The sequence below is a fragment of the Eutrigla gurnardus genome, assembly GCF_963514095.1.
Source record: "Eutrigla gurnardus genome assembly, chromosome: 1".
Taxonomy (NCBI): Eukaryota; Metazoa; Chordata; class Actinopteri; order Perciformes; family Triglidae; genus Eutrigla; species Eutrigla gurnardus.
Genome location: NC_139915.1, coordinates 9,009,401 through 9,033,844, shown reverse-complemented (window position 1 = coordinate 9,033,844; position 24,444 = coordinate 9,009,401). Strand labels below are relative to the sequence as shown.

The 24,444-nt window shown below is 41.4% G+C and overlaps 2 protein-coding genes across 3 annotated transcripts; both read right to left on the bottom strand.

Moving 5' to 3' along the window:
* Window positions 1-94: 94 nt before the first annotated feature.
* On the bottom strand, window positions 95-13,884 carry ctdspl2b (CTD (carboxy-terminal domain, RNA polymerase II, polypeptide A) small phosphatase like 2b). The gene is made up of 13 exons (XM_084009165.1): window positions 13,699-13,884; window positions 10,048-10,238; window positions 6,859-6,997; window positions 6,617-6,766; window positions 6,159-6,407; window positions 5,937-6,033; window positions 5,463-5,574; window positions 5,263-5,349; window positions 4,933-4,995; window positions 4,769-4,848; window positions 4,411-4,537; window positions 3,554-3,649; window positions 95-2,942 (listed from the first exon to the last, which is right to left on the bottom strand). The coding sequence occupies exons 2-13, from the start codon at window positions 10,213-10,215 to the stop codon at window positions 2,877-2,879; spliced, it is 1,434 nt and encodes a 477-aa protein (XP_083865291.1). The 5' UTR covers window positions 10,216-10,238; window positions 13,699-13,884; the 3' UTR covers window positions 95-2,876.
* Window positions 13,885-15,163: 1,279 nt separating this feature from the next.
* On the bottom strand, window positions 15,164-24,192 carry golm2 (golgi membrane protein 2). Of its 2 annotated transcripts, XM_084018705.1 has the most exons (10): window positions 23,123-24,192; window positions 20,630-20,684; window positions 20,367-20,469; window positions 19,979-20,069; window positions 19,637-19,760; window positions 19,256-19,339; window positions 18,688-18,966; window positions 18,292-18,429; window positions 16,477-16,644; window positions 15,164-15,274 (listed from the first exon to the last, which is right to left on the bottom strand). In XM_084018705.1, exons 1-10 carry the CDS (start codon window positions 23,447-23,449, stop codon window positions 15,198-15,200), a joined length of 1,446 nt encoding a protein of 481 aa, XP_083874831.1. In that variant the 5' UTR covers window positions 23,450-24,192; the 3' UTR covers window positions 15,164-15,197. The 2 variants fall into 2 exon arrangements, with proteins under 2 accessions (XP_083874831.1, XP_083874832.1); XM_084018706.1 differs by lacking the exon at window positions 16,477-16,644 and having other exon boundaries at window positions 23,123-24,190.
* Between the last annotated feature and the right edge of the window lie 252 nt (window positions 24,193-24,444).

Here is a 24,444-nt window from a genome sequence, read left to right as displayed (position 1 = left end):
GCATTTTAAATACATCTTAAGCACAAATAGCAATTCTTACAAGTAAAATGGCTTAACGGATATTGTGGGGGGAAAAAATCATTAACACGATTGCTCTTTTCTGCAGAAAAAGTGCCATGATTAAAATTTAATTCAGGACTTTCCCACAAAGCAAGCGGTATTCTCTACATGCTAAGTTTAACAGTTCAGTGACATTGCGCTAAACTAAACATACAGATACTTGTAAGAAAAAGAAACAAACCACTCCATCTGATGTAAAGTTAAATCTTCATTAATACATTTAAAAAGTAGATATGACATGCCTTTTGAAATCAAAAATACAAAAGATTTTCCTTACTTTAAGGATTTTTTTAAACATGAAGCTGCATGTATTGTACGACACTCTGTGTACAATAAACTGGTAATGCACATAAAAATGAGCTGGATGAGAAGTATCAAACGCCTCCCACCGATCCTTCAGGAACAAGCCATGACCGATAACCACACTGAGTGGACATGGCACACTCCAGGTGAGGCTTGCATACTGAAAGATGGCAGTCAGGATGGTGAGAGGTCATGGGGGTAGGGGAGGTAGGGGGGGAGGGGCTACCATGGTGGGACCTGATGTTTCCCCTTCCATGCACATTGGTCCTACCTCCTCAACAACAGTTGAATGGCAGATACAAGCTGTCACCCCTCATTTCTCTCTGTTGTTGACGAGGAGAGAACAAAACAATGAATTGGGAAAGACACTTGAGCCACCACTCCATGTACAATTTACATTCATAGTCTGGACATGTGTGTCTGAGCAATCACCATTGTGCCTTGTAACAATTTTTCTTGGATACAAACTAATTTGTGGAGAGCTTCTAACTTCTGGTGGAGACTAGGCAAAGACAGGTGGACGCTGAGCAGATGGACACCATCTCTGAGCAGAACCTGCATCAAGTGAGCAGCAGGAACCACCTGGCAAATGGACTTCTAGGGGGAGTGGAGGGGGAAATCTCAATGGAATCACAGAACACAACACTTACAGCACACCGGAAAAAATAGGGGGAAGGCTGCGTGTCTCCAGGGTTCAATATCTGCAGATTTTTAAGTCTGATTGTCTCTTTCCATCTAAGTATTTTGGGGGGCAAGAATGATAAGGAGGGGTATCATATGGCACTGTACAGGCAACTTAGACAAATCCAAATACTCACATTTGCTTCAACATAAAATGCACTTTGCTTCAAACTTAACAAGAAATGAAAAAGGTTCAACAACACATGCCAAATTGTCACAGAGATTCAAGTCAACTCTCGAGGGTTTGGAGCAACGACCGAAGACAGTCAGGCTTTCCGTCTTTACCTGGTTCAGGCTTGTAAGGAGGCCAACGAAACATCTGCATTTCTGCCTACCGTTTGTCTCAATGTTAAATAAATTAAGTTGAAACAACAGAGTAAAATGTCAGTTTGGCTCGAGTGTCCAGGTTTATGTCGGGCAGAAACACATTCAAATAGTTACCATTCTTAAAACACATTGCTTTAAACTGCACTAAACATTAAAAAACAAAAACCAACAAAAGCATAAAAGTACAAAGTAAAAAATATGAAACAGGTAGAGGAGCGGTCAGTGAAGCCGACCGTTAAAACAGTATGTTGCTGGTGCCAGATATGGCTGGTACAGGGTCCGTCCATAGAGGTCTACCATGGGTAGACTTCATGACACACTGGCAGAGATGTGCTACATTAGTCATAATGCTACTGATATAGCCATCACATTACACAACTAAAGGAGAGAGAGCTTGGATTTTAGCCAGAATACTTGATTAGGAGTAAAAAGACAATACTGATTATAGACAAATCAAATACTATTATGAAAGAACGGTCAACATCGGCAGATATCACTTTGAAAATGAATGCCCTCAAACCTTTACAATATGTCAGATTTACAGGTAAGGAGATTCTTAATCCTAACATTTCAAGGATTTTTAAGGAGCCATGTTGTGTCCACAGTGGAGCCATGTCAATTACAATCTCAATTTGTTAGAACGAGAACTAACTATACTCAAAGTCCTGGTACACTTCCATCCTGTTTGACTATGCAGTGGACTGTCATCATTAATACGCACCCATGTTCTCCTAGGAAAAAGGCTTATGATAAAAACTTACACGACCCCTTTTAAAACATCATATCTTACAAACAGAAGTAAAACATTTTGAAACGCTATTTATTTAAAACAATGAAAACACCAGTTTTACCAGAAAAAAAAAACTGCAACCAACAATAGAAACTCGACTCAGCTACGAAGGAATGCATATGATTTTAAAGGCTACAGATTGTAGGTTTGCCCAACACCAAATCAGTATGTGTGTATGTGTGTGTGGCTGGGAGTCAACAAACACACATGCACAGGCTGATTTACAGGCCAGTCATTCCTGCTGAAAAGGGTCTGTAGCCACAGAGTGTGGTTATTCGTCAGCGCCAACAGCGTGAGCACCAGGGGTTGGTTTAGGTTCAGGGACTCAGTCGGGGTGGAGTTCCTCTTTACCAGGTGGCATTTTTATATCCACTAAACCAGCACCAAGACTTCAGAATTTAGTGTGGAGGAGAGAGCCGGCTCCACAGCTGGAAAGTCAGTCAAAAAGAGGCGTTTACCTGGGCTTGTTCGTAGCGTGTGTAATTTCATCTATACATTTAGAAAATTTTCACACAGATCTTTAAAAATGTTTTTCTTTTCAAGTTTTGTTTTTTAAAAAGCAACGGTGGCTTTAGAAACAAAAAAACAAAAAAAAAAAGGCTAAAATTTTAACAGTAATGGCAATGTTGTAGTTTGTAATCCAAAGAGGGGCTTTTTACACGCATGTTGTTTTCAGTCTTTCACGTTGTCCCGTTCTGAGAGACTGCAGTCAGATTCAGTCAGGGGGCAACAGGTCGTGAAGACGGAACCTCTCCTGAACATGTGGCCGCACATCCTCGTTCTGACGAGCAGGGGGAGAAACACGAAAGAAGATTAAAGACATAAGACATAACAACGTAGATTCACAGGAAGAGTAAAATATTACTCTGATTCAGGGATGGGTATCATTAGGACTCTTTACTTGTCATTGTTTGTGTTATTTCGCACTTTAACACTCTTATCTGGCCTTTTTCTTATTCATAACTGAATATCTCAGTTGGAAAAAATAATATAGAAAAGCACAAGACATCGGTCATTCCTCCTGTCCTATATCCTCCTCCCTCCGTTATCATTCACTGCTGGCAGAGAGAGAAGGAGCTGGTTTGTCTTGCCAGCCGTTACGTTTTATCAAAGTTACGACGGATGGAACTGCAGACAGAGCATATTGAAGTATCACACATGTTTATGTTTAGCCCCCAATGCAGAAGGATAGATACCAGGCTGTGATGATAAATTACAAAAATAATAATAAAGCCTATATGAAAGAGCAGATAACATCGGCGCGTATCGATACTCCACTCTTCAGATATTTAGCGCCGATGCTTGTTTAATACAAGGTTTCATACCCATCCCTCATCAGTGTAGCTGTTGTAACATGTCTGACAATATCTATTGAACAGTAAGACATCTTACCATCTCAACCAACTTTTCCAGGAAGGGCACCAGTTTCAGCAGCTCATTGTCATTTTTGTCCATGAACCAGCTCTCTATGGGAATCCCATTGGACAACTGTCGGGGGGGAAAACATGTTAATAATAATAATCACATGAGTAATGTCCGTGTACTTCAAGGTATTTTTCAGTGTGCCTCTCTCACTGATATAATAATAATAATAAAAAAAAATACTTATATAACAAGTTTCTCCAAAAGTGATGCTCACTACACCACATGTCAGAAGAAATTATTACTTTTATGTAATATAGTATTAAGAGAGATTTACTTGCCTGATAGCCAAACTTACATTTTCACACCTAATTAATAATAATAAATAATGTGTTTTTTTCCCCAACCAAACCAGAGTTGGTAATTGTTTAATAAGTAAAAAGACGAATGATTGGTAGGTTTTTTTTCATATTCATCAAGTTCAAATTAATTGTGTTTTACGACATTGTAAAATAATCTTTTTCCTCTCAACGGGGTCTGGTGTGAAGGAAAGAGACTTCTTTTGTTTACATTAACGTGAAGGTCAATCTCCGTAGGGATTCCTGTTGCAATCATTACAAAGCAAAAGCAGTATCTGTATACATGGAGTATACCTTCAGTGGCATAGAAGTGTTGATGTACTGTACTCTGCTGATGGTGGCTCCAGGGGTATTTAAGAAGAAACATAACAATTTATAAATCTAATCTCCTTCCAACCTCTCCGGGTAAGTTATTTGTTTAGGAAAATCTAAAACCATTAAATGGGAATTCCCTCTCTAATATTGAAGACTGAATCTTGAACCCGACAACACAAACCCCCAACTGTTATACTTCGGTAAGTTGTTCACCTGATATGCAAAGGCTTGTGGTGAATTGTCAATGATGATGGTCTTGGACAGATCTCTGCCCAAGATGTTGAGGTCCTTGATGTAGTTTCCCTGGACACAGACACAATGCTCACGAAACAACCTGTGTCTACAGTTACAGTAGGGATTGAAAGGAAAGAGGGAGGAGAAAAAAAAAAAATCAATGACGAGGTCAGAGCAATCAATAATTCAGGAAAACTACAACATTGACACCTCAACAGCAGCACATGTCAACAGTGCTGCACACAGCTTTTTGAGCTTGACCTCTTTCCATTAAGGAAGGCATCAGCTTTGAGCTTGTTGTGCAACTATAACAGACAAATACAAAAACACACCGTACCTCACTAGCTGCTTTTTAGGATCCAAGATGTTAAGCAGTTTGTCTGCATAAACCTTTTTAGAGGCTGTAAAAAGGATGATCTAAGAAAAGAAAAGAAAATTATTAATATTTAAAAATATGATGCATTACTGAGATTTATTGAGGAGTAATCGTGTTATATTTACCTCATAGATTTGAGACATGCGTTCCAGAAACTCTCTAAAGAACGGCCTCAAGCGCACATACACCTACACATGACAACAGACCACAGGTAAGCTAAGGTTTATGATCAACACAGATAATACAAACTGCAGGTCAACATAGGTTTTAACAAAATAGTATTATTTTTGGTTTGTCTATTGAATTTACAGCTCTCTAACTGTATGACAAGTTTGTCCATTTACTGAAGATCACATTCCTTACAGTGAGGATTTTGACAAATGACACTTTATCCCCCTCTAGTGGCAACGTGACATAAAAAACGAGGGAAACATTCACGTGAAAACTGCACCTACCTGGTAAATGACATCTTGAAAGAGGACAGGAAAGGTAAGTGCTGCGTCCTCCAGCTCATTTAAACTGCAGTGAACCAACGTTTCATCCTAATCAACACAAGAGAGAAAACTATTTTCAATATATGACCTCTTTAAAATTCAACAGCGCTTCAATAATAAATAAACAAACAAAACATTTGCTGTTGTATGCTATAACTGACCAGGTCTAGGACTAGAGAGAATTCAGGCGTGCTGCGCGTCTTCAATGGCAAGGCTGGCTTACGAGTGAGCTGCTCTTCTGTCAGTGGAGGAACATGCTTGATGAAGAAATACCTACAAATAAGAACATCACACATACTCAACGTCAAATGCAATTCAAATCACAACAGTCAAACCAAAGTAGAATACTTTGTCAAGTCAAACGTGGTCAGTTCTGCTGCTGGCTTTGTTGCAATGCTGTAGGTTTGGGGTTCAGGTTAGTGGTCTGGATATAATTTGCCTTAACTTTAGTATTGACTTGGTCAAATCAAATGTCTCATAACAACGCAGTAACTTTGTCACATCCCTTGCTTGTCCCTCATGCTTGGTTATGGTATCTCACTATCCCATTTCAAAAAGAAGAAGAAAAAAAATTGGGATTTTAGATTCTGTCTAATGGAGTCTGGCTACGCATTTTATGATTGTGTTTTACTCACGGGTCAAAGACTTCCCAGTCTTCCTCATAGGTTGCCTCTGGTGGTACTGCAGTGGGTGGAGCGTCCACATATGCCATAACTGGACTGGAACCTGGAGCTTGGACCAAAACATGAACAAAATGTTAAAAAGAACAAGTTGAGACACATGAACACAAAATATAAAGATAATGACTTCAACCTGAATTAAAAGTTATTAATTCAAAAGAACCATGTGATATGTACCTGTTAGGGGTGGAAGGTCAGCATCAGCACAGAGCTCTCCCTCCCTTGCAGTGGGAGAAATCTCTGGGATATGGGGAGGTCGCATAGGTGGCAGCGCCGATACACTAGAGTAGAAGTTAGTGTTGACACACAGTTCCTGTGTGGATGCGATTGTGCTGGTGGGCGTCTCAACAGCTTGCTCAATGTCCATCTGCTTGACTATCTCCTCAGCCTCCATTGCCTGGTCTGGGGAGTCTGATCCAGCAGAGGCTAGACAACAAATTCAAAGAGGGATTTTAGCCGAGTACTATCCTGACATAAGTGACACCAAAGCCATCACGATCCCATTGGTCGGTAACGATACCCAGCTCTACAAAAGACAGACATCAATACTATCATAAAAATATTTTGTATACAGATATACTGCAGGTGTAAGCGTGATGCCATGAGTCAAACGGGCTCCCTCAGGGTCTGCTTACCATTTTTAGCTGGTGAGAAGAAATTGAAAACTGGAGAAAAGATTGTCCCAAGAAGCGTGGTTCTGGGAGGGCTGGTGGGGACATCAACAGCAGTCGTCTCCTCCAGACTGCCATTGGGCTTCTCCTTACTCCTGTCATGATTGGTTGCCTCTGCAGGAGAGAAGCAACAGGTTTGAGAGAGTTAGAGAGACAAGTGGAAAATAAAGACAGGGGACAAGTGTTTTTCTTTGAGTGCCACTCACGTCCATTGAGGGAGCCTCTTCTGCCAACCCTGCTGATAGTCCTGCGGGTGGAGTTGGTGTTTGGGGTTGTAGAGGTGATGAGGTTATTGTCCACATCACAGTGGAGGCGTGTCTTCTTGGCTGGGCTCTCCTTCTGCACCTTAAAAAGGAGACAAGACATCATGCAGCAAAATACTTTTAATAATAAATAATAAAAAAATAAAAAATATAAAAAAAGCCAGGGCAGTCTCAGGTTGAAAATGAGATCAACCACCGTCGGTTACGACATTAAACTGCATCTTACATGTAACCTCATCAATCTAATATTACAATATACAATAGATCCCAACTGGTTGCATAGTGAGTACGTTTACCTTCAAGTATATTCTCTTGATTATGTATTAAAATACTTTTACTTCAGAAACCATTTAAACACAGGACTTTTACTTAGTTACAAAGTGATTTTTTAAAACATGGTATTAGTACTTTTACTGGAGTAATTTTAGTACTTCTTCCACATGTCACTGGCTGAGTGGGTCTCTCCCTGCCATCAGTGAAAATCCCCCAATCTCTAAAATAATAGATCACTTAAACTTAACAGCTAAAATGGGTTGTTTTGTATTTTATTTGTATATAAGTTCTCCACGTTTCAGGCCAACACATGCTTCACACACTTTGTACACGCTCATTTTTTTTTTAAAGTCTCAAGCTGCACGCATAAAAACCAGGTGCATGCACATCATTCACGCACACAATTCAAGCGGAAAAACATCCTTATGAGGGAGCATTTCTGCTCACTGTGCACAAATGCGGCCACGCAAAACCAGGGCGCTACAGTTGTTCGACTTTTGATAAAAAAAGATGGTAGCTAGTGTTTCTGCTCTGACCGGGGGGCACCAATAATAATCAATGTGCACATGAATGCGACCAGGGGCCGTTTCGAAAGCAGGTTTAGTGAAAACCTTGAGTTAGTTAACCCTGAGATGAGGGAAACTCTGGTTTTTCGGTTTCACAAAGCCAGTTCAGCATAAATCTGAGTCAGTTACCCGGGCAACATACTCCGTGAACCTAACCTGCTCGCTAGCAGGTTTGCTTCAACAAACCGTGAGTTTCTCCCTACATGTCTCCGCCCTTTTCTGGAATCTGAACCAACTCTGAAAAAATGTGTCATCCTTCCCTCATCAACCTAATCGATATGGAAATAAAAGTGATTCTAGCAGCTTTGCGTCGGGAGAAAATTTTGATTACCTTTCCTACCGATCACATATCTAAACAATATTCTCCGACATTTTAAACATTTTACATCGCGGACGTAATCCGCGAACAGATTCTTTGCAGAATAGATGCTTATATTTACTGTTTAATATGTGAAACATCCTTAAAATCATATGCCTTAGTCTACGTATTTGCGCAATATTCTTATGCTTAATTTATAACTGAATCCACTTTCTTTTTGTGCCTGGGGGATAACACCCATATGAAAATGATTATTTGATTAATGCGCTACTTTGTGAACTACGGGAGTCGAACCCCTGTCGCCTGCACCATAGGAGTTGCTCTAGGAAGTTGAACATAAAGACTGATAACCTGTAGATCAATCGACTGTTTCATTCAGTTATAAGCATTAAGTCGGGTCGTAGATGTCTGCCACGCGAACTCTCTCTACTTTGCTGCAGTAACATTGCTCCGCTTTCTCAGGATGAGCTCATTTTCTACATAAAAACTCAGTTATATCTAATAACGCTCTCCCGGTTGCCATGGTGAAACGTAATATTGGAGCTCCATTGATTTGTAACTTTGTAGAGTCGGCAGTCACGCGCGTAACTCAGAGTTTACATACTCAGAGTTGATTGAACTAATTAAAAACCGCTTTTCTGAAACCGAAAACTCTGAGTTTGACAGCTCAGAGTTGGTCAACCTAGAGTTCAGGTTTTGACTCAGTTTGTTACACTTGCTTCCTGAAACAGGCCCCAGGTGAAATCTTAACTCTCACAAAAAAAAGGACTGCATATGCTACCATTTTGGTCGCATTCTGGAGCCCCGTTAGAGCCCCTACCTTGTGTGCGGGGGTGCTGTGGTTGGGGTGAACAGCTGCAACGATAAGCCAAAGCACAGACAGGTTAAACCCATCATTTATCACCAGCTGCAGTGTAGGCGTAACCGAGTCCCCAGGTCATCCTTCTGAGAGAGTTTGAAGCCATGCTGTTTACATTGTCATGGACATATGCAAACACTTTCCCCAGTAAGTCTCCACCACGCCAGTTGGTTTAGGAGTGAGGTTGTAAGCCGTATGTCTGCCTGGCATATTCTTTCAGGGATTTTGTCAGTGTCCTGCAAGCCTAGTGTAACGTTAGTGGGTGCCTGGTGCCAGGAGTGAGTGAGTGAGTGAGTCAGCGAGAGAGAGAGCGAGTGCACGTGTGATGATGAGTATGGTGGCGAATAAAGGCCACAACTCTTCAAGTTCCCATGTATTGATGTACTTATTTGTCACTTGCTGATTTAAGTAAAGGGGGTTAGCCGAAGCTAGCAACAACAACGGCCCCCAGACTCACTTGCGGTGTTAAACCCACCAGATCACAGTTATCATATACTGCAATAGAGGCCATGACATTGACAAAAATAAAAATAGCGGAAATCTTATATAATTTTGCATTCAGTTTTCTTGCCTATCTTAATATATTGTTTAAATCCCTTGTATCAAGCAAACTGCAATATATGCAATATACTTTAAGTTTTAAATTAGGACTTACTGAGGAAACCATGGCCCAGACAGGACCATGACATGACAATATAATGTAAAAACATCAAAAGCCCCCCGTCTATATCCAGAGGAAAAGCCTCTTATAAGAGAGTTGACTTTTCCACATGTTACTGCCTCCTTTTCCTGCACACCAACTCTGTGAGCCAGAAGCTAAAATTAGAACTGAATCCGAGTTCTCAGACAAGCTGCTGCATTCTTCCAGACATTTCTTGTGAAACATGACACTCTCCACCGAGAAACGCTGTGTTTAACTCAGCGACCTGGAGAGCAGTGCTGAACACAATGTTAAAACAGAGAAGTGCCCCAAAGCACAAAGCTGACGTAGCACTGTTAAACTAAAACAAACCGAGGACAACATTTCAATGCTCCCAGGATGAGCACTGTACTCTTATTTGCTTTGAAGTCAATCAAAAAGCAGGATCATTTGATGCAATTAATAAAGTAGTTACCTTAACAGCATTTCCTCTGATAAATTTCTTGATGGTGGAGAACAAGCCCCTCCCTCCACTAGTAGGCGTGTCCTCTTCTACTTCTGAATGCCTCCGCTTGGTACGGGATGGGCGGCTTGCCAGACTGGGGTTCGGCTGCTGAGACGCCTTACGCATTCTCAGCCTCATTGTTTTCGCAGTCACATGTACGGCTGTTAAAAAGAAAAGAAATATCAGATACAAGGAAATCAATATGACAGTTCAGTTAAGAAAACACATTTAAGCAAATACTCGTTAAGGTGGACAAACAGGTTGTTTTCAGTCTCAACTTTGCGTTAAATCTGTGGCGTGTATCTTTCTGTACTAAGGTAACGCTGGTACATTTTCTGCTAACATCTGGATGCATTCAAGATCCCATTTCACTTACATCACAGTTCATCACAGCAGCCACAGCTGGCTTCACTTCCATTTGTAATAATAAAAAAAAAGAAAAAGAGAAAAAAAAGACCATATACACACACTCATTATAACCTATGTACATACAAGATCAGAGTTGTGACAACAAAATACAGTAATTGAAAAATTGTAAACATGGACAAAGATCTTTTAAATGTACACAATCTGAGGAAAATATACTTATTCTCTTAAGTTGATGGATTTAATGGGTCAGCGTTGTCATGAGTGTATGCATGGGGAACATTGTTAAAACTATTCACAGTGAACATGAATTGTCTGCGAGTCAAGCACACCAGCCCCTTGCTGCTTAGGTAACAGCAGCTGGTTGAAAATGTGTCTGGACATATCCACAACCAGTAAGGAACCCACAATAGCACCCTCCCAATACATACTGTAAATCTCACATAATGTAAATGTCCCTCACTACATCTGCTTTACATTTACCCAGGGGTGTACTGTATCTATAAACACACCAGATGTATATGTGCTGTTGCTAAATCACCGGTGCACAAACGCACCAATGGGCACTTTTAACAGCTGCAGAGTGCATGGCAACATTAAAAGTAACAGGCAGGCAGGAAAAGTGGGACAAGGCAGGAAAAATGGGACAAGCCAGAAATGTAATTTACATGAATATCGGCACACTACTTTGAGATGGATACACTCACTGATATTATAGCAGCCAACATAGCCCCCAGATAAAACATCACCTGATTAGGGGGTACGACGTTGAAAAACGTCAGCTATACCAAAGGATCTAACTCGGTGAGATTTTATAATACAACTCAAATTGAAAAGGATAAATCCAATTAAAATTTCAGATTTTCCAAGATAATTTCAGAACATATGAAGTATGTGTACTTGTGAGAGTTACAAAGCTGATTAAGCCACTACCACTGAGCTTTGCTCAATCTGAAAATTTTAAAAACTTTAACGTGTTACTGCTTTTTTAAAAGATCAGACTTTTACCCAAAAAGTGACATTTGTCCAAAATTGTGGGTACAACTTAGCTTTTTGGGTAAATTTGGGTAAAATTGCTTATTGTTATGTGTTTTCTTTTGCCAGGCAACGACAATAAATTGAGTGTGTAGACATGATATTCCCCTTCCCAGAGTATTTTAACTTGGCGGGAAGTTAATGCCATACAACACATTTGAAAACATTCATTGTCTAATACTCTACTAAATATCTACTTGCTCCCCCTCATGTAATATTAAAAAAGGCAAACATAAACCATGTGTTTGTTGAATGAGTCAGAGGAACCATCATGGATATTTCAAGCTGCACTATTAAGTGTGGTTGAGCAATAATATCCCACAGGTTGTCCTAAATCTGTATTGCTAATGGTCTCCTTGTGACCACTGCTTGTCTTTGCTAATGTGATGTTTGAATGCGTTTCAACACATGCCCCCCCCCCCCCCCCCCCCTTACATTAACTGACGCATCAACAGTCCAAGCTTTAATTATTTATAATCCTGTGACAATATACATCTCTGAAATATCATTTGTAAAACCTGACAGATGTCTGACTATCCTAAGAAGCCCCTGCAATCTCATCATGTATATATATATTTTATAAAGATAGTTTCTGAAAACACCTACATTAAGCATGTAAATTGAACTGAAAGTCATGTTCGTATTTCCTGCTTTCTTTTCTTGCTATACATTACACACGTCAGTATGTACAACAGACAAGGATTTCCCCCGTTTTTAATCACATACAATTCAAATTAAGTGCCCGTTTTTATTTCCTCTATGATTAAATATCGGCACGGTTTGCATGGCGACATTACCGTGATGGCTAAATGGCCACCTCTCGAGGAAATCACGCACTAACCGAGGATCACGCACATAGCTAGGGACGAGCAAGTGAGCGGGAAATAGGAACATGCATGCCACCGAGACTGTATGAGCGAGCTAGCAAACTCTCGCCGTGGAAACAGCGGCGAAACCAGCAGGGCCTCGCTTCTTCAGCAGCCCGGGCGATATGCGAAGCTAACTCTGGATCACTGGCTCGGGAAGGGGCTAAAGTATATACCATAATTTAAAAAAAAACAAACAACGTATCACACATTAGCTCCATTTCCCCAGTCCTGCCCAAAATCAACGTTCATAACAGTTGCATGAAATAATCGCGATCAGCCTCGCAGCTAATGTAGCAGCTAGTTCAATTAAGCTAACGCTACCTAAACGGACTTAACTTAAAATAGGTCGTATGTTATCGATGGTTGCGACGGTGTGCAACATTGTATCGTATAAGTACAGCTTATTTGAACACTGTCAGACTTTACAAGTGGCACCCATAGCACGTCAACATTACCCGGTTAATACAACCCGGCACTCGGTAACGGTAGCATTTCAACAAGGCGAGCCCAAATAGGCGTTAGCAAGCCACTGCAGCGTCGCAAACTGAGCCAAATAACGTTAAAACGTTGTACCAAAGTGAGGAATACGAGTTGGCTACCTTGCGTTAAGTTTGCTGAGCGGTTTGACTCGACTGTCTGCTCGAATTACTTGCAGGGTTAATATTTGCATTATTTGGGACTGAAACTCGTTAATCAAAACAGCTAACGGGAATGCTAGCCAACACAGTAACGCTATTCAAATTATCCATTGATCCCTTTGGCGTTATCTTTAACCAACAATGCAGTTGATGGGATCTCAATCATCCATTGTGGTAACGGTACACGAACATGTCAGGCTCGACACCCATTGGAAGCATATGAAACGACGGAGTTAGCCAAAAGTAGCTAACGTAAACCTAGTGTTAGCAAAGTTCAGTTGTGGAATGCCAATTTGGACGTTAGCCTCAATGAAAACTGACTAACCGTGACGCCCGTTTACATCAATTTAACTGTTATCGTTTTAAAAAATGTTGACAGGAACTATTTAATGAGGTATATTCTAGTGAGTATTTATTGAATAGCTTAGTTAAAAAGGAGGGAGCCAAAAACAACTGGAGCTGTCGAGTCGACCAGGAATTAGCCAGGTCCGTGGTAGGCCATGTTTAGCTGCCCGTAGCTATTTACGTTAACTTAGCTTAGCAACACTAGCTTAGCGTTAACCATACTTAGCCTTCTTGAAATACTACTTCGGGCAAACAGATGTGCACAGACATGGAAGGAAAATATTTATCCCGTCGCTAGCCAACATAACAAAACCGCACGCTAAATGAAGACAAATGAACGGACGCGGGTCGATTAACGTTAGACTTACTTTACAGTGATCCGCGGTGTCTGGCGATAACGATTCAAGACCGATTAACCATCACAACGGTGCCACTGCTCGTTTTCGTGATCTGATCCGACTTTTTCCTGTATATCTACTCAAGGGCCGTCTCCGAAACGACACATCGTTGTGTTACCGGGCGCCATTTCCCGCCTCTGCTCGGTCTCTTCAAGGCAGATACCCGTATGGGACACAGACACACCCCCTTACCTCTGAAAAACACCAGTCGGTCTGCAGCGAGCACCAACGTTGTTACCACTTGCCCTTTCTTCTCACGGCGTTGATTACGGCAGAGGACGGCCCGTCTTTGTGCTACTAAACGACGGAATATTCAGAAGGTCAACAATCGATCGGCCATTTATGTATTTCTTGCTGAATATACTCAACATGTTATATCTGCACTGTAAAGGAAAGCAGTGCATAATGATGATGCACTTAAGACATCCAGGTGCTAAACATCATAACCTTTGCAAATAGAAAAAAAAAAAAACATTAAACAGCTGCATCACCTGAGTGACACCTACATTGACTAAAGTACTGCAATTGACAAATGACAGGAAGCATCACCTTTAATAAAATAAAATTACATTCAATTTGCTTTTTCATGAGAAAAATTTCCTGGCTGCACAAACAGAACTGATTTCATCTAAAGATGAGGAATTATGTTTCCTCGGTACAAATGGCAACAGTTAAACTACGTTATGTACAAGAGACCTCATTAATGGAAGCATGTGTACAGTATGTCAGATCTATATGTGCATGGTTACTAATATTGCTTAAGCATCAGTATTTTGCTCAGTTTGCTTATTAATAAAACGTTTTTAATGCATGCAATGACTTCAGTAAAAAAAAACAAAAAAAAACAGAAAAAGGAGTTTAGAGTGTCCGTCACAAAGATAAGACTTTGATTTAATAGGGCAGAAGCAAAGTCCTTGGCATTTGCAATGTATTCCCACTCTTGTAAACAACAAAAAAGGTCTTCCATGTAAAAAAATCCCAAAATTATGTTAGAAAGGTAGAATGCTGAATTAGTCTCTTTGATAAACATCTCAGGCGAAGAGTTTGTTTATATCAAGCAAGAGCAACCTGAAAAGAAAAGTAGCAAAAACAAAAACACAGTTCGACCTTGAAGTTCGGCTGTGAGAAACGGGGCTCTTTCCGATCTGTCCCTTATAAACCGAGGCAGTTATCAAATAACAAAACCCAACAATCTGTGTACATTATACCGTTTCTACTGCCATAACATAGAACCATTAGCAACTCAACAGCACAACAATGGCATTATTTTTTCTGCTTCCTTGTATATAATACGTTATTCAGAATTAATTCATTAGTTGCAATGTCGGTTCTTCAAAAAAGTCCATGACATTGAGGATGTACCCAATAAATTCCCAAACATATTGATGTTCAAACTATTTTCTCAAGACCTTGGTTGTAGAGGAAGGTCTGAATATTTTTAAGTGAGTTACGGCTGTACAAGTTCCCATTCAAAGAATGTCAATGGCTTGATGTCTCTTCCCATAATCCACAGCCCGGTCTCCCTGCAGGTCTCGATCATCGTCATCTGGAAAATAGTCAGCAACACAAACATTAGATTAAGTAATAGACTTGATGAAGTGCTGTAGCCATACTCCATTATCAGATAGGAAAACTTTTTTTGCATGAAATATCTTAACTATGTCGTCCTCCATCAGTACAATCACATCAATAGCTTGATTGCAGTTCCAGTATACATACATCAAAGAAATGGTCACATACAGGTCAGTCAGGAAGAATCAGGATTTATGTTTTTCTTTTTTTGGGGACACACTTCAGCACACTGGATTTGAAATTAAACATTCACTCCAGGTTTAAGTGCAGCTTTCAGCTTCAACATTGTTTGAGAATGTTCTCGTCCATCTTGTGTGAACAATGTAGGATTTACAGCCTCCTCTGTACATAGTTCTCCTGATTTTGTTACAATTTATTAATGAAGAAGAAATGTGTGGAGAGGATTCTATATCTAACTAGTATTTCTTTAGCTAATTTGTTAGTTATAGGAACGTTTTACATTTATATTGAAATCAGACAAAACTTAAAAGTAAAACACAGATGTAACAGATACAAAATGACAGTCACAAAACAAATATAGTCTTCAAATGTTTCGTTACACATCAAATATTAAAATTCTTATCTTATAGTAAATCGGAAATTCATGGCAGGAAACAATAACAAGAAACAAATAAAAATAAAACATGGGACATGCATTTCGATAATTCAAGAAGAACACAGACACATTCACAAACACAGTGAGCTATATTTATCTACTGGTCTAGATGTGGGTCAGATGTGTGGTGGGCACAGACAGGTGGTATAGCTAAAAAAGAAGCACAGGCAGGAGAGAACACACTAAATGGACACTCACTCTCACAGAACCGTAAGTTCCTAGGTCAAGTTTTCCCCATTCATGGGAAAATAGGGGTTGAGATGGTTACTGTGCCTACACAGTAAACAATGGCTGACACAATTCAGTCACTCACCCTGAACTGCATACACAGCAGTCCAGCATTGACCCTCAATGTGTTTTGCTTATAGTTCTCAATCATCCGTAGTTTTTGATGGATTCAAGGACCAAACTCAGGGTACTGTGAGCTACTCTAGCTGTCAGGACAAATGCAGGGGGAGGGGGGCGGCAGCAGGACAGGGGTGGGTGGAGGGAGGGGGGAGCAAGGGAGGAATGGTGGATACACATCTGGACAGGCAGTCCAGTCCCCCGGCCTGGCTCACCTTGAACGTCTTCCTCCCCTCCATCACCATCCTCTTCCTCATTGTAGGCCAGCTCAGCCTGCTTGTCGGCCTCATATTCACCCACGTTCCCATCATCCCCATTGTAGTCCGCTAGCTTAGAGCCGTGTTGCGGATCTACTGGGGACTCGTTCTCATCAAAGAACCGGCCTGCAGGAGGCAGAGAAGGGCCTCATCAGGAAGGGAGGGAAGCGGAGGCAGTTGTAGGAAGAGAGGCAGGAATGGGTGAAATACTGCATAACGGATGCATGAAGGAATAAGTGATCGCGTGAAGAGGATGACAAAAGGCGATGAGGTGAAAGGATAAATGGTGGAAGATTGCAATTAGAAGACAAGTGTTTCTGAAGAGTGAAGGAGAGTCAATGGACTTGAAAGCAGAGAGCAAAGTGGAAACAAACAGGGACCCCTTTGTAATGAGGTGCTGTTTAAAGTCTGCAGAGCACAGAGCACTAATTGAGTCACCGCTTTAATCATCCTTACAATCCAATCAATCAAATACAATAGCACTGCAGTAAATCCCATCTTATGTTGAGCTTTTATTGTTACTGTCTCTGTGAGAAGTGTTTATTCAACTCAAGGGTCATTTTAAGCAATTTTAGGCCATGCAGATGTGCTTTTTAAGTGTTTCAAACATGTTTTCCACCCCAATTGATACGTGTGAGGAGGAGACAATATTACAAACACGTACGTTCAATGCAACTTCAGATATTCTGTTGGTATGGTCATTTTAAGATATATTTTATTGGACATTGTGGATATGAGAAAGTCACCATGGAGCAATGGCATTTTCAAGTCTAATAATTTACATTATTTTTCTATTTTAAATGATTTGATCAGAGGTTTTCTAAAATTGCCAATCAGAAAAAGTGATCATTAAATATGTACAATGCATAGATAAACCTAAACTTGAACAGTGTTTTTGCCTCCGATCTATAATGGTTGACCAATCTTTATAACTCCAGCATCTGAGGCCGTTTATGTTCCCATGGGTTTTTTCAGAAGACACTGGTGATCTGAACAGGACTGGGGAGGGGGGACTCAAGAATCTGAGTCAGGAAGCAACTTTGAGCTGCAAGTTTCTAGTGAGCAACGAGACATCTGGTGGGTGTCGGGTTTTCACTTGCGATAATAGGATGCAAGGATAATAAAAATCAGGGGCAGAAGATTAGAGGAAAAACAAAATGAAGACGTGAACCGAATGCAGTCAGTGTTGTAAGCAGCAGGGCTGCACGGTGTGAGGTGGGGACGTGTAAGGGAGATGAAAGAATAGAAGAAATGAAATGAGGAGGAGGAGGAAGAGGAGGGAGAAAAGGCAGCAGAGCAGAAGCCAAGCAGCAGGAAAGGATCATCTGGGAGCCAGGTGTGTGTCATTTGTCTCCTCTCCTGTGCAACTGAGCCCTCTCTCTCCTCCCCAACAGTACTCCTCGCCATGTTCAGACATGACATTCAACCAACTTTCATGAAAATGTATGCTGCAGAAGTCGGGGGTGTAACCAGTTAGTAATGGGCAAAATTCACACAGGTGGCATGACCCCAAATTATTTTTTATTCTCTGCATTGACGCACATCACAGAGGGCTGGGAGGCAGCAGCTAAGCACAGACAGAACTAACAAGAATAGCTGTGATTGTACTTTTTCATGTGCAATGTTATTTCCCCCACCCTTTCAAGAGCAACAATAAAATCAGTTAAGTTAATAAAAGCTAATAAAAAAAATAAAAAAGACTCCTCCGACCACAAACCCCCTTGCAAATGACAGTATTCTCTTTTTCTTCTTAAGTTTTGAGGAAGGACTCACTTTGGCGGTGGTGTACTGGCTCTGCTGGAACTTGGTCTTTGGCGTGGTGAGCCTGGATGGGGTTGGGCACCTGGGCAGGGTTGGGGGGCAGAGGAATCGCCTTCAAGTGGTCCCGGTCCCCCTTGACATTATCAGGAGCTGACAATAAGAAAGAGGTTAGGTTCTGTCGTGTGCCTCGTCACATGCGATGACTCAGCTGCAGCACGACTAATTCACATTAATGCCTATTTATAACCTCTTACTCATCAAGCACAGTATGGGGAACATACTAATTAAATGACTAAAGCTAATAGAAACTAAATGATTCTATGAAGCCTGATGAGTAATATTCACATGCTTGAAGGCTCAAGAGTATTATAATTCATATCAATCATGCAGTTTTGATGCATTGTGTACCTTGAAGCTGTCTTTGCTGTTCTCCCAGTTCGTCTGCCTTGATACCTGCTTTGTTGTCTTCTTCGAACACTATCGGTTTGTCTGCCTGTTTGATGATACTTGGAGGTGCAACCGCTGCTGCTCGACCCTCCATTCGATCCTGCTGGAGTCTGGGCTGGTCTAGGGACAGACCCTGCCCCCCGGGGCCGTCAGCTGCCCCGACTCCAGGACCAGCACCAGCTCCCACGACCACATCAGGGGCCTCATCATGCTTCTGAGTTATGGCTGGTTTCTTCAGTGCTGTAGATAAATGGAAAGGCAAAGTGAGGAATGTGGAAAAGTAAGACAACTTGATTTCTCTTTACAGATTTACTTCTTAGAAGGAAGAAGACAAGAATACAGAGGGTATTTCGAAGGGGCCCATTTTTGTTTAAATTCCACTGATCCTGAGAGGTTACTTCATGTGTTTGTATGAGTTCAATTCTTTCACTCTTGGTCGTTTGTGGTCCCGTCAACAAGTCACAGATTCAAAACCATAAGTCATCTAGTGAGTCCTTGTTTGACTTGACCTTCTACTTTACTTGCTTACCAAATTGCACATCGTCGATCTTTCCCACCTCACTGTCTTCAATACCAGGCATGCCAGCATCACTGCCAGGTTTACCCATCTCTTCTGTAACGGAGCAGAAAAGGAGCGTCACTTAGGTAGAGGGTAAGTTTGAAAATAATAATTTGACATGTTCCCTGTTACACAATTAATATACATAAACTGGAATAACATGCAGACCTGAGGAATCTAACAGGGTATAATTATTATATCAACAAAATTCTTTGAAGATAAACAGTATGTGAGCAACTAGTGCATTTTCTTCTAGCAATCACACACTACATTTAGTTTGGAGGTGCACAGCAATATAAGAAAGAACAGTCCAGTATACGCCATAACTTTTGGTTGTCACATCCACTGTACCTTTTAAATCTGGACTGCCATGCCGGTGAGTAGCGATTGTATGGCGCTCTCCAACTACCTCCATCCTGGCGGCCCCCTCCGCATGTCTACCTGCCACTGCACCCTTTTGGCCGTCCATAACACTCTGTAGAATTAAAAGGGGGAATGAGAAAAAGGTGCATATGGAAAATGGAGAGAAGATGACACTGCTTTAACTGCAATAGAGACACAGATGGGAATTAATTAAGTTTGTCTGCTAATGTCAGCACATCTGTGTTAAAAATCTTGAGTGTAATGAATGAATGTTTTAGTGCTGAATAAATTCAACGCCTACCAAAAATCAGATCTTATCAATATTAATACCTGTCTTAGCTTTGATGCTTCTTCCTCCAGAGTCTTTTTTGTTTCTTCATACTCTTCCTTCAGTTGTGCAATCTGACGTCCACACTGTAAACTAGTGAACACATATACTGCGTTAGTTTCATCCACACATACTTTTTTCAAGTACAAAACTGATTTGTGCGAAAGTGAAACATCACTGATTGGTTCAGCCTTAGGCAAGTTAATATATATCCAGTGACATATATCACACAATTAATGTGATTATCACATTAAAAAAGAAATCGCTGTCATGACAATGGATATTTAAGAGGCAAAAATTCAGATTTTGAAAAATGTTTGACATTATGTCACATAAGTGAAACCCCAAGTGCAATGAAGGCTGTCAAGAAGTTGTAAATATGTAAGATACCTCTCATACTCCAGCTTTCTTTCCAATGTAGTGCTATTTTTCTTCACTTCTCTTAGCTGATCTTCCTGTTTCATGAACTCCTGCTTCAGCTCCTTTAGCTGCTCTGTTGGCGGCAAAACAAACACACCATTTTAGACAGGTTCATGTCGTGTATGATAATGAAATTGAGAATCCCTCCAGTAAACCTATAATTTCAAGTCCTCTATTGCGGGTTTTTGTGGTGGAGAGTGCCCTCTGCTGGCCAGACTGTGATAAACCCCTACCTTTCAACCTCTGGATTTCTGTCATTTGGGCTGTGAGGTCACCCTGTGCCTTCATCTGTATGGAAGAAAGAGAAAACCAGTTGAGGAAATCTTATCAACTGTAGAAGAGCTAGATAAACTTTAAACTCCTCTACATACCTTTAAACTCCTGAAAATTCAACAAAAATAATGTTAAAAGTTATCCTATTAAGCCTGTGCAACAGGTTCTGTAATTGAAATACAGTAACCCCGGTACGGGAAACAAGGGGGAACAGGTTTGTCTTGTTTTTCCAACAAGGCATCATTACAGAAACAGATGGCTGCCACTGAATGGCGTGAAACTGAACACTGCAGTGGGGACAAGCGATCAATCAAAAAGATACTGAACTTATCAATGGACAGTGGTAAAGTGAAGTGGGCCATAGGAGGGATTTGAGAGATTTCTATGAATACACTGCCCCTCCGCCCCCACCCCTTTCCAAAAAACATGTCACATCTGAATGCATCGTTATTGAGTTCTGAAAGTTTTAACTGTCTAAGGCAGTGAGGAAAGGCAGAAAATTGACAGAAATATGAAGCATTATAAAGACGAACGCTTCATTTTCTGTCCCTTTACAGACTGTATGAAGAATATAATCTTGCCTGGCATCACTCATTCTTGCCCCTAATGGATACAAGAATGTATACTGTACATGGAAGCCATTCCATGTACAGTATGGCTTCCAGCCACCGTGGAAGCCATTCAATGTCCCTATTTTCTCTGCATTGCAGGCCTCTGATTGTACGTAGCATGCATCTCTGTTGAAACAGGGATAGGCTGTTGACAAAAGAAAGGAGTGGAACGACTGCTATTCAACCCGTCCTTATCTCTATTACGGAAACAGGAAGCCGGATACTGAAGTTACTACCAAGAAACAAGGGACTCCTCTTTATTCCACATGTAACTATCTGTGCTCGCCTCAACACCAAGGAAAAAAACTCTCAGCTACATTTTTTATCGCTTACTCAAACAGTGTCAAACCACTTAGCTGCCAAGAGAGATTTAAGTGGCAGTGCACACATGATGACTACACAATAAAAACAAAATGGTCAGTTAAACATGTCAGTTTGTAGAAGATTAGACATTGCCAGCATAAACAGAGAGCTAACTGTTATAGGATCAATGTTTTGTTCAATGCTATGATTTGATTTGGCCACATAATATGGGATCAGGGAAACAATTCAGAATGAAAATGTTTCCTGTTAGGCTGACCAGTGCCACTTAATTATCGATCCAAAATTATTATTCTTTTAATAATAATAATAATGGGTGTTCATTTTTAAAGAGCACTGGCTGGTCTAAATTTCAGACATTGTTTGCAGAGCATGTACAGTATATAATCATATATATGTGTGCACGGCCCATTATAAGCAGCATTGTTTCCCTGGTCACAAAGTAACAGATGTGTGGTAGTTTAGTTCTACTGGATGGACACTGCAGTACAACAGTGGTTTACCTACGATGCTACACAACACATAAGCTAAGTTAAACAAATGTATGCCTGTCCATGAGAAATAAGCATGTCAGACTGAATGCAAATTAAAGGAGAACCTCCCCCACCATCTGCTGTCTAATTGTCTCCCAGGGCAGCTGGACACACACTGGTGTTCAGAAAGTGCTGGGACACAAATGCAGCCAACTGCTGGCTGGGCCACTGTGCAGGACAAGAGGAGGGAAATAGCCACACTTAAATATATTATAAGTGGCCTAGAGGCACAGTGAAAAAACATTACTTTTTTTTCTTAAAAAAAATAATAAAATAATGAATATTAAAAACACTTGAATGAGCCAAGAGCTCAGAACAGACTTTTTTTTTTTTTAAAGTACTACATTGTTGGAGCAGAACTCTGATTCTGAGGTGGATGAATGAGTTTCCCAGCCAAGAACGAGTTGATGCATCATCGGCCACTTGGTTCCATAAACTACACAACACAAATCATTGCCCTCTTCACACCACATCGCGTCTTTGAAAGTGGATAAAATGATCTCCCTTCATTATGAGTTCCCCAAGTTCACTCACATGCTCCATCAGATAGAGAGACCACAGCAATAGTGTAGATATGGCAAGCAGAGACTATATATAGTGTGATGATTTAAGGCTATTTGCAATGTTAATTGATGTGGTGGAAACATGTTTCCCTCTTTGCATTGCAGTTAACGCCTCTAAACTTACCTGACTGGCTTAGTAAAGTTAACAATGGACCCTCTTTGTGTTGATATCCCCATTTATATTTGCTCTAGAGATTTACCACCCACCCTTTGACTAAATATTGAACGAGAGCTTTAACAAGGAAGACAATTAACAGAGGTATTGAGTCAGAAACCCAATATGAAACTGGAATTGTTTCCCAATTTTGGTCAGAGTGCTTATCCCAGTGTGTGAAAACGTTGGTTTTACGTGCAGCATAACACTGTGATCGCTCCTCTTACTGCTAGATTTCAGTGAAAGCAGCATCAAACGTCGGCTACTCCACCTTGTCATCGGTGCATCTTTTGACGAGCGCCTCCCGGGCCTGCAGCTTGCCCTCCAGGACGTTGTAGTCCCCATCCTTCTGGTCGATCTGCTTCCTGTGCGTGTCCACCTGCACCATCAGCTCCGAGTTCCGCTTCTCCAGGCGGCTCCGCGCCGCGTCCGTGCGCTTCACCTGCGTCTGCACCTCCGCCAGCTCATCCAGCAAGCGGCCGTGCTTGTTCGTCACCGTCCAGTAGTTGAACGACAGTATGGCGATGATCACCATCAAGAAGATGAGGATGAAGGACGGGAGGCGGCCTCCCCGCCGGTTTGCACCAAAGCCGACCATTTCAAAAACAAAGTGTTACGTTACTTCAGGTTGTTACCGCAACCCACAGAGCTCAGTGAGAGTAGGCTCCCGCTGTAAAACACATCCGTCTACGTGACATGCCGTGTGTATGCGGCAGCCGCTCGGAAAGCAAACACTACACGCACAGACAGTCATGAATGTGCAACACTTTTCACATCGCTGCTGGTTCTTGCGCTGCTTCCTCCTTCCGTATACCAGGCATCTTCGCCCTGCAATCCGTCCAATGTCAGTGGGTGAGATGAAATACGCCCGCGGGGACGTGGCCTAGCTCAGCTGGCAACGTTAGACAGACGAGACTAGACGTGGACAGCTACACGGCGCCGTGGCAGCGACGAGTCAAACACAAATCACGCTGCTAGCTGCACAACGCTAGCCTTCAGCTAATTATCTTGCATGCTCATCGGTACGCGCCGCAGGACTCTATGCTGACGTCTGGAGCTCCTTTTAATCACGGAATCGGCGTCAAACAAAACCGTTGATTGTTTGCACGTCAATGTTAGCTCCTATTGGCGTGAACGCTTCCCAGCTAACCGCTTTACACTAGCTAGCAACAACGGCAGACGCGACGCTAACGCTAGCGACTGCCACACAGACAGGTGTCGTCTCTTCTTGCGGAGGACAGACGTAATCCAAGCGATATAAGTGACCGAACGGCCATACACATCAAAGATACACGCTTTGTATCGCACTCTCTGCCTTTCGCTGCGCACCACACATGATTTATGCGTCGTGTCAAGCTAGCTGAAACCCGTCTGCGCAACTTCCGGGCCGTGCTTCAGAAGATGAAACGCCTTTCAAAATAAAGGTCCGAATGACGCTTTTGGCAGCACAAATGCTGGGTGACACTCGTCTCTCGGTGGCGCTGCCTTTAGATGTGGTTGACGTATATGAGCAACGTTTTTACGATTAAGGTCTCCAAAGATGAACCAAAGTTTTTGGCTGCAAAGCGAATAATGTGTGCAACATCATGATGT

Coding starts and splice junctions, on each gene's coding strand:
- ctdspl2b (XM_084009165.1), bottom strand. CDS start 10,215: ATGAGGCTGAGAATGCGTAAGGCGTCTCAGCAGCCGAACCCCAGTCTG. Junction 4,849..4,932: donor GCATGTCTCAAATCTATGAG/GTAAATATAACA, acceptor TTCTTTTCTTAG/ATCATCCTTTTTACAGCCTC. Junction 2,943..3,553: donor TGGAAAAGTTGGTTGAGATG/GTAAGATGTCTT, acceptor CCTGCTCGTCAG/AACGAGGATGTGCGGCCACA.
- golm2 (XM_084018705.1), bottom strand. CDS start 23,449: ATGGTCGGCTTTGGTGCAAACCGGCGGGGAGGCCGCCTCCCGTCCTTC. Junction 19,340..19,636: donor TGGCAGTCCAGATTTAAAAG/GTACAGTGGATG, acceptor GCTCCGTTACAG/AAGAGATGGGTAAACCTGGC. Junction 15,275..16,476: donor AGGGGAGGAAGACGTTCAAG/GTGAGCCAGGCC, acceptor ACTATTTTCCAG/ATGACGATGATCGAGACCTG.